The sequence below is a fragment of the Perognathus longimembris genome, chromosome 1, assembly GCF_023159225.1.
Source record: "Perognathus longimembris pacificus isolate PPM17 chromosome 1, ASM2315922v1, whole genome shotgun sequence".
Classification (NCBI taxonomy): Eukaryota; Metazoa; Chordata; class Mammalia; order Rodentia; family Heteromyidae; genus Perognathus; species Perognathus longimembris.
This window is the reverse complement of record NC_063161.1, coordinates 58256703-58266846: the sequence shown is the minus strand read 5'-3', so window position 1 is coordinate 58266846 and position 10144 is coordinate 58256703. Positions and strand designations below refer to the sequence as shown.

Genomic DNA, 10144 nt, shown 5'->3' with positions numbered 1-10144 from the left:
GCAGTAAAACAAGGAAGTAAGGATGACTTTTCCTGTTAGAAAATATTAAGTAACCATGCCTGTGCATTATTTTTTATTTCATTACAATAACTGGTATCAGACTTCTTTGCAGAGTGTACTGTACATAACGCATTACAGCTTATATGTTTGCTTCAGAAAATAGAATTCATTCACTGCCCGACAGCTTGTCTTTTTGCAGCGAAGAACCTCAGTGACTCGTGAAGACTCTGATCTAGGAGGAAGTTTTCTGTACCAGTGAAAGTCAGAGGCTTCCCAGAATCCCCTGGACTCCAGCATCCGAGTCAAGGGTGGCGATGTCACGAGTTGCACACTGATTCTGCAACAGCGGCGTTAGGTACAGCAGAGCCAGATCTGTGGTCAAGTTGCCCCCTAAGAATTGTCCTTTATGCCTTCTGTTTTCCTCAAGCTCCACAAATTCCATAATTGAAAGTTCACTCAGCTACTCACAAAGTATATTTAGCTGCCCATACATCATCCAATGTTAGTTCTCACCATTTTTTTTTTTTTTTGGTCTTTTTAAAGAAAGAACATTCTTTAACAGAAATCTCCCATGAGACAGTTAACTTCAGAGCTCCTGAAGGCACTGCGGATCTACTGAGCAACAGATGTGGCCATTCTAGGGGGAAAAAACAAAGTGAAAAGGAAGGTAGAATATAAATTTTTTTTAAATCAGCAAATATTGACAATGACATACAAATGCCCACTATACAGATCTTGTTATTTCCTGAATCGCTACTCAGGACTGCAGGACTGTCCCGCTGCAGAGCCGACCACACCCAGTGGTGTGGTCACTGCAGACTGAACTCACTAACTACACACTCTCACATCACACTTCTTCTTTTATTTCTTTAATCACAAAACACCTGTTGAGTATACAACACTAGCCATATTAATAATAATGCAGATCTGTTTACGAACATCCGAGGGAACTGTTTAGCTTATTGGGGAAGAAACTAGAAAGTATCAGAAAGCACACAAGGAACACTTGTGAAAAGTGCTATGGAATGAATGCTGTGTCCCACAAACACGCATGCACTGATATTCTGGTGGTCATGATAATAGTAATATAATAATAATGCAAATACTGGAAAATGAGCTCTCCCTCCCTTCCCACCCTCCATCAATAGGGCACAATGAGAAGATGCTATCTACATCCAGGAAGAGCTCCCTTGCTAGACTCCAGATCATCCAGTGCCTTGACCTAGGACTGTGAAGGTGAATCTCTCAGTCTTCACAACTGTGGGAAATAACATTTAGTTTAAGTCATCCAGTCTATGTTATTATGTTACAGAAATCCAACCTGATTTAAGACAAAAGGAAAGATTGGTAAGCAGGGAGGCTTTCTTTGTAGAGGTTCAAAATCTGAAGGCAAATGTATGAAAATAGGCCTGCAGCACAGGGGCTAGGGGGAGAAGATGATCAGAAATGACAAGTTTTCTATAGTTGAGAAACTGAGAAAGGTTCTGATGAGAAATTTAAATTGGTGAGGAAAACAGCGGCACCAGGGGAAGCAGGTAAGGGATGGGCTGTAGCGGTATTTACAAGTATCAAAACAATATAAAGTACTACAAGGAAGAAGAATTTCCCTTCCATCTTCTTAAATTCCTCACACTTGCGCTTTTCTCACCCACCTCATTACTACTAAGATGATGTGAACACAGCTATTACAATCAGTGATGACACTCTCTTTACACTTGTAGTTTGAGTACTCTCTGTCAGATACTTTGCCAAGCATCTTAAACATGATCTTACTTCAACCCTTCTGCATTCCCTGTGGGAGCTCTATTAATAGTCATACATTTTAGTTCAAAAATGAAGATCAGAAAGCTTAAATATCATGTCCAAAATCACAGTTCATAAGTGGTAGAGCTGGGATTCAAACTTAGGTCTGCTTCTAAAATTCATCCTCTAATCTCTATTTTCCCTCAGATAACTGGCTTTCAACCAAAGGTAACTTTGATTAAACTGTATTATACTTTAATATGACACAATCAAAAGTGTCTTTGTTTCTATAAGAGCAAATTTTTTAAAAAGAGAATTTAATACTCTGGTCTTTGCTGAAGCATAGAAAATGAGGGGGGAAAACAGTCTATACCCAGAAAGATAATTATTGATTTAACTTAATCCTTTCAAAATTACTATTAAGAGGAGTTCTGACTGTGCCAGTGGGACAGAGACTCACTATCTCCAGGACAAGTAGCATAATTTTTAAATCTTTGCTATTATTCTTCGAGGCCCAGACTGTCCACCATCACCCAGTGATCATGCTATGTACCAGTTCCTTCACTGAGCAGAAACAGAGTTAAGAGAATTGGTGGTACCTTCTGTCACTTGAGAAATTATCACTCAAATTCCACGAAGAGAAAAATCCTTTACCATTGTTCCCATAAGCACGTTTCAGGAAAGGATTATTATTGTATTTTCCAAAAAAAATTGTTTTATTTTCCAAAATATTCCATGAGTATCTTCTGTGTAAACATGCCCTGCCATTACAGTATATCATTCAAATGAGGTAGTATAGTTCATACATGAAAGATGAACAAATCATCCCACTGGGCTCCGAACTCAGTAATGACGTAATTTATTCCATAATCTGCCTATAGATAACAACAGTGAAGTCTGGACAAAATACAAAAATTGGAATTGTAGGCAATGGAGAGTGGTGGCAGATGGAGGGATTTTAGCCTTGAAGGGAAAGGAAATGTACTGTGTGAGATTCACTTTGCATTCTTTAGTCTGTGCATCTTCACATAACCATAACTCGCAGAAATCTACAATCTTCTGGGCTGGAGATGTCAAGAGGAGAGCTTAGGGGATAGCTGAGTACTCAAAAAAAATTTTAAGGAAATACCTATAAAGTAAGGAAGTGAATCAACACATCATTCCCTTCAAAGCTTTGGCTGGTTGTTGAATTGCAGAAGATATCTTACAGAGATAATCAAGGAGACCCAGCTGGATGCTGGAAGCTCTCAGTGGAGATTTCAGATGTGTTCACATTCTTAAGTATCACTATTTAATATGTGTCTTGGCCAAATTAGAAATGATTGGTAACAATTCAAGTTCTCACTGAAGTCCTCAAAGGGCCATGATTAGGGATAAAATAATATCTCAAGATTTAAGAGGTACACATTCCATAACTAAAAAGCCAGGACACAGATCCATGTAACCAGTACAAAGCCAAGTGCCTATAAGCACAAAGTGATTGGCCAGCTCTTTACAATCTTCCAGACCAGAAATACCCTTCAAAGGAAACCAGTGGCATCTAGGCTCCCCATAGCACATCGTTCACCGTATTCTACATGCTACAAAGTTAATAAATCTGAGGACAACAGGGAAATGTGGCCCTTAAGAGAAAAAGTGATTAGAAAAGACTCAAAGATGATTTAGTATTAGAAAATTTCAGTCCAATACTTTCATAGATGTTAAACTGTTACCTAGCTGGGTGCTGGTGGCTAATACCTGTATTCTTAGCTACTTGGCAGGCTGAAATCTGAGGATCATGGTTCAAGGCCAGCCCAGGAAAGCAAATCTGTAAGACTCTTATCTCCAATTAACCAGCAAAAAGCCAGAAGTGCTCAAGTGTCAGAGCCCCAATCTTGAGTGAAAAAGCTAAGGCACAGTACCTATGCCCCCAAGTTCAAGTCTAATGACTTTATTGATAATTTTATATGGCCTGAAAATGATGTTACAAATATCCAAAGGTAGATTAAATTATTTACTTAGTTTTAGCACTGATCTCAAAATGATGACGATAAAACACAAAAGCTATTAAGTTAAATTTTATAGGAATAAGAAGTCCAGTTCCTTTCAACTTCATAATTATTTACTTATTAACTAAAAATGAATAATTCAGAGTTGGGTGGGGTGTGGAGATACTAAATAGAATTAGTGCTCTGGAAACAGAACTGTACTGTATGGTGGCTCCAGTGTAATACCTAGTTCGTTGTATATGCAGTTTATTTTTAAAATATACAAAATCTAATAAGATGAGTATCTGAGACAAATTGGGTAAAACTGAACATATTGCTATATCTCATAACTAATAAGGTAAAATGGTATTATATCACAATTTTTAGGAACCAGCTCTTATCTGACAAGAAGATAGAATTTTAATATCAAAATGCACTTTCTGGAATACATTTTTATCAAGGCTCAAACAATTCCACTAATTGTTTAGAAGGAAATGAATGACAAGCTCATTCATGTTCTTTCCTGAATGCATTTTCCTCACTGAAAAGATCTGATCTGATGTTATGGTTGGTATAAATCTTTCCTTCCTTCCTTCCTTCCTTCCTTCCTTCCTTCCTTCCTTCCTTCCTTCCTTCCTTCCTTCCTTCCTTCCTTCCTTCCTTCCTTCCTTCCTTCCTCTCTCCCTCCCTCCCTCCCTCCCTCCCTCTCTTTCTTCCCTTCTCCTCTCCCTTCCCCTTCTCCTCTCCCTTTCCTTTCTCCTCTCCCTTTCCCTTCCCCTTCCCCTCTCCCTTCCCTTTCTTTATCTCCTTCCCCTTCTATATCTCTCTGTGTATTTCTCTATCACTCTGTCTCTCTCTCCATCCCTCTCTATTTTGTGCTATTACTGGGATTTAAACTTATTACTGGGCCTCACACTCTTGCTTGCCTTTCTCACTCAAAGCTAGCACTCTACTATTGAACCACACTTCCACTTCTGGCTTTTGCTGCTGGTTAATAGGAAATAAGAGTCTCTTGGATTTATCTTCCTAGGCTGGCTTTGAATTGTGATCCTCAGATCTCAGCCTCTGAGTAGCTAGGATTACAGGCATGAGCCATCAGGGCCAGACTGATGTATTTTCATCCCACTACCTGGTAGGTATTTATAACTTCACAGTTAGATCTAAGGTATAAAGGACTTCATTAAGTAGTTAAATATCAAGAAGGCATTTGTCTCTTGGTCATTAGTGCCCAAGTTTTGCAAGGGTATATACATTACTAACTTGTACATACTTTCAAATTTGCTAATATACTTTCAGAAAAACAGCAATAAGTATTCATTGACAAAACTTTTCTTGAGTGACAATCACGATGACTGAAAGAGGTGGAGATTTGGGTTTGAAGGAGGAAAAAAAGGTATCTCAAAGCTCGCAGCATTTTACCTTTCTTTGTCCTGTTATATCAAGCCACTGTAGTAAGAATTTATACTAAGTGAATCTGAATTAGATGGCTCTATTGAAAATTTTTTACAAAATGGAAGTACTTGCTTTGAAACCAGAGCAGATATAGATAAATAGTGCTAAGAAAAATGTGACATTTGTGCTTTTTTGGTGGCAGTTCTTAAACCTTTATATTATTTACTTAGTGTAGGTGTTGCTCAAGAATTATAGCTATGAGTTAGAAAGGTCAGTAAATTAAACTTTGCAGAACAATCAAATTAAAATAATTTCAGCTTGGTCACTATCTAGGACTCTCTATTACCAACATTATATTTGTGCTCTCTTCGAAATAAAAGGTTTAGTGCTCTCTTTTCCTATGAGAATAAAGAAAAAAATCTTTGTAACGATTTTTCACCAACTGAAGGAATAAAATATGGTAAACCAATCTCATATTTTTCAACTCAATGTAACTGACCATAACAAACTAAGAAATATGCCCATTTTTTTTGCTGTATTGATTTCCACTTTAGAAAAAAGGTAATGTATCTCTTTTGTCAATAGGTTTTACGGATCTCATAAAAGAACCAGATCAGAGTCAATAAACTCATATTGCTTTCCATCATAGATGAAGAAGCAGGAAGTTTGGTGGTGTAGTATTTTTAAAGCTGGGCATAGGTGGCTATGTTAAGGGAACTTTCTAGAAGGTGGTTACCACTGATCACTACCATGATGACCATTTATATGTGCTCCCTTCTCTCTGGATGCCTAGGCAGGCTGCCCGTTTCACTCTCCTGGTACAGTCATGTGCCCCATCTCTGGCTGAGTGACCGACGGGGAGCTACTCTGCCCTGCCCAGGCGAGGCACAGCAGCCTCTCTGAGCATTGCTGGGACCCACGGAGTTTTACTTACCTTGCACTGGCACAGAGTGCACTCGGTGCCATGCTTGATCCAAGAGGACCCAGTGAAGCGAACTACATTCATCTCGTCCAGGCAGGTTTTGGTAATGTCATTGCGGATGGTGTCGGCCTGGCACGGGTCAGTGACACAGTGTGGGCAGCACTCATTCTCTGGGAGGATGCTGAATTCACACTCCACATCTGGGCAAGGCAGGGGCCAGCAGTCCACTTCCCCTTGCTGTAAGAAGGGATGGGCCGGGGAGGAGGCAACCAGGGAAAGCGGGAGAGCAGTGGTTACTCAGTACCAAATGCCTGCCAGCCACGGCGCCCCATTATCACTGCCCGTGAATCTTGTGAAGGGCTACACAAACTCATCAGAATGATGAATTCCTTGTGGCAGCTAGAGTTTTAAAAAATCTTTAAGGAGGGGATGGGAATATGGCCTAGTAGCAAGAGTGCTTGCCTCATATACATGAAGCCCTGGGTTCAATTCCCCAGCACCACGTATATAGAAAATAGCCAGAAGTAGCACTGTGGCTCAAGTGGCAGAGTGCTAGCATTGAGCAAAAAGAAGTCAGGGACAGTGCTCAGGCCCCAAGTCCAAGGCCCAGGACTGGCAAAAAAAAATTCTTTAAGGATTAAACCAACAAGAAAACAAAGTATCACTTATTAAATTTTGCCAGGCACAGGTAGCTCATGGTTGGAATTCTAGCTACTCAGGAGGCTGAGATCTAAGGATCATAGTTTGAAGTCAGCCTGGGCAGAAAAATCCATGAGATTCTGATCTCCAAAAACTGGAAATGGAGGTATGGCTCAAGTGGTAGAATGGTAGCTTTGAGCCAAAAGGCTCAGGGATAGCACCTAGGCCCTGGGTTCAAGCCCTAAGATCAGTGCATACATCAAAAAACAACAACAACAACAACAACACAAAACATACAAAACAATAAATTTTGTATGTGTCTATCTTTCCCATTACAAAGGAGAGTAATTCAATGGGGATGAGGTCTCTACTTTGTCATCATGTAGTGCATTTTTTCATTCCTTTGATCTTTTCTCATTAGCTTATCATTTAGTCTGTTCTTCAAGAGAAAGTTTTGCCCATTTTCAAGAAAAGAGACTGAAATGATGAAGGGTATTTCACAGGTGATCTTTGTTCATGTATCTTTTTCTGTGTTGTGCTTTCAACACCTTCCTCAAACTCCTGTCCAACAGAAAGCCTACCAAACACACCTGGGAATTGATTTTTGTCCTTCTTATTCCACATGGAAAAATGTGTGAGGTGAATCTTCCCCAAACCACTGTGTCCTAGCCAGGTGTTTGTGACTCATGTCTGTAATCCTAGCTACCAAGGAGGCTGAGAGCTCAGGATTGTGGTTTGAAACCAGCCCGAGCAAGAAAGTCTATCCGACTCTTGTCTCCAATTAACCCCCAAAAGACAGAAGGAGAGCTGTGGCTCAAGGGGTAGAGTGCTAGCATTGAGAGGAAAAAGCTAAAGTACAGCATGCAGGCCAGCACAAAACAAGAACAATTGTTTAGTTTATTTATTTATTTAGAGACATCTGAGGCTGGACTCCAACTTGAAATCTCCCTGCCTCAGTCTCTGAAGTCCTAGGTGTGCAACATCTGCTTTGAATATCAATTTGCATATGTATTTATTGCTAATCTAGAGTGTGTAAAAAGAAGTGTACACAAGAATACCATTGATAGTGGTATCCGTGTTTAGAAAAAGAAAAGGCATACTTTTAGGAAGGGAGTTGCAACTGGGGTTTGAACTCGGGGCTTTGTGCAGGTTAGGCAGGAGTTCTGCTTGAACCATACCTCCAGCCCTTTTCTCCTCTAGTTATCATTATTATTATTATTATTACTTAGGGTTTTTTTGCCCACACTGGCCTAAACCACCATCCTCCTGACTTAGCTTCCTTCCCTAACTGGAAGAAAAGATGTGCACCATGGCGCTTGGTGTGCACTTGGAGTTAGCTCTGTGTTACTGTGGGCATGGTTATTGAAACCATTTTTGCCTGGGCTGGCCTGGAACCCATGGTCCTCGGTGTCTCTGTCTGTCAAGCGCACTGCACCGCATTCAGTACTGGTGAAGGTGAGGAGTTCATGAGATTTTTGCCTGGGCTGCCCTTGAACTGTAATCCTCCCGAGCTTGGCTTCCTGGATAAGATCCTGGGCCCCAGGCGCCGCCCTACTTGACTTGTTTCTGTTTGTTTTACTTTTGGGGTCTGAGCAGTAAGCAGAGACAGGCCAGCGAAGTGTCTATTAGGAAAGAAGGCCTTTTCTCGTGGATGCCACTGATCTCCTGGCCGGCCATCTGTACCAGGTAAGCTGGGCAGGCGGGAGTGTGAGGCGTCTCCCTGGGGCGGGCTGTCACCTTGAGTGGGGAGATCCTGGGTCTGCCCACCCCACCCCACCCCACGCAGCCCCACGCGGCCCACACACTCACCAGGCAGCGGCACTGCCGGCAGCTCTGCACCCATGTGTCCCCGCTGTTGTACACCGTCTCCCCGTTCTGATGGAGACACTGGCTGCTGAGCCGCGGGTCACACTCGGGGCAGCAGAAGAGATCCACTGTGGGGTTCTCACAGTCGCACACCATCCGCCGACACATCACGAAGCCGCTCTGCAGGGAGAAGGGAGCGGTGAGCCACACCCCACCTCCCCGCACTGCCTCCCTCGCGGGGAACACAAGTGAGGGCGTCCTTCCCGCCTTCCAGAAGCCCTGGCTACCCCTGTCCTGCTCTGCACAGGGCCTGCTGGGGAGCCACATGCACAGTCTACATGTTACACATGGGAGGCCACACAGCCCGTGCGTGATCACTTAAACAGGACTCAACACTCGCACAGGCCCACAAAGGAGGGGACCGCAAGGGCTCAAGAGCTGTGAGCATAAGGTCACATTGTACAATGAGATTATTTCAGTCTTTTTCTTTGGTTTATTCCTTTGGCCACTATTTTTTATTTCTGTGCCATTTGTCTTATGTATGTTTATCTAATTTGGGGAGGGAAAACGTAAGCACAGAAATTACAGGACTCAAGGTGAACAAAGCATGTCGTCTAATGAGTTCTGCTCATTAGACACTATGCTGGAAATGAATTATACAACTTCAGAGGGGAGGAAAGTCAAGTGGGGAAAAATTGGGAGAGAACAAGGAAGGGGATGACACTGCTTGAAAGGAAATGTACTCATTACTCATTACCTGACTCCTAACTGTAACCCCTCTTTATATCACCTTTACAATATTTTTTTAAAAGAAATGTTAACTACTGCATGGTCCTTATGTGTAAAGAGATGTGCATATGTGCAAATACATATATCCATATTTTTATATTGGTATAGTTTTTATTGTTATTATTAATGGTATAGCAATTTGAACTGTTTATTTCCTATGAAGCCATCATGTTAGTATTTGGTAGCTAGTTAGTATGTTTCAAATACAGCTAAATTCCTGGAATGTTTTAGTACTGTATTTGTGTAAAGGATTATTATCAATTTCTCTCCTAAGAGTAGAGTTTCTGCAATGTAATATCATTCATTCAGCTATAACTTAAGTCTCTATTATGAACTGGGGACACATCATATGACACTTCTCCAAAACTGAAATAGAGTCCAAAAAACATGTCATGGATCATATCTGACTTCACTTACACATTCATGCAAATATGATATTAATAGCACAGTTAGTAATCAAATGTCATCAAAAAGTGAATCAATATACACTTTGCATTATAATAGTACAATGAAAGGTGTCCAGCAAAAAGGAATAGATATGTGTAATGAAATTAATCAGACTCTAAAATCATAATGCTAAGAAGTCAGACACAAAGAGTATATATACTACATGATTTTGTTCATGAGAGTCTTTAGAAATTATTAGTATATAATCTATAGAGGCCATGTTTGCCTGGGTCTGGTTTGCCAGGCTAACTAAAGAAGGATAGAGTTCAATAGTTGGGTTAGAAGTGGGTTGTCACATTAATTGTGATAGTGGTTAAATGGAGGGATGTGTTTGTGAATATATGCAAATCACAACTTCATTAAGAAGTTTTAATCATGATGCAAATAGTGTAATTCCTTAGAAAGACAAAGTCAAAACCCAACAAAGTAAGGACCAAGA

At 40.9% G+C, this 10144-nt stretch overlaps 1 protein-coding gene across 1 annotated transcript in view; it reads right to left on the bottom strand.

The window, feature by feature from the left end:
- Nucleotides 1-586: 586 nt before the first annotated feature.
- Nell2 (neural EGFL like 2) overlaps nucleotides 587-10144 on the bottom strand; it is a 328665-nt gene continuing 319107 nt past the window's right edge. The window contains exons 18-20 of the mRNA XM_048350874.1: nucleotides 8473-8649; nucleotides 6037-6261; nucleotides 587-637 (exon numbers count right to left, since the gene is read on the bottom strand). Coding sequence (XP_048206831.1) covers nucleotides 587-637; nucleotides 6037-6261; nucleotides 8473-8649 — 453 coding nt within the window. The remainder of the gene's footprint in view (nucleotides 638-6036; nucleotides 6262-8472; nucleotides 8650-10144) is intronic.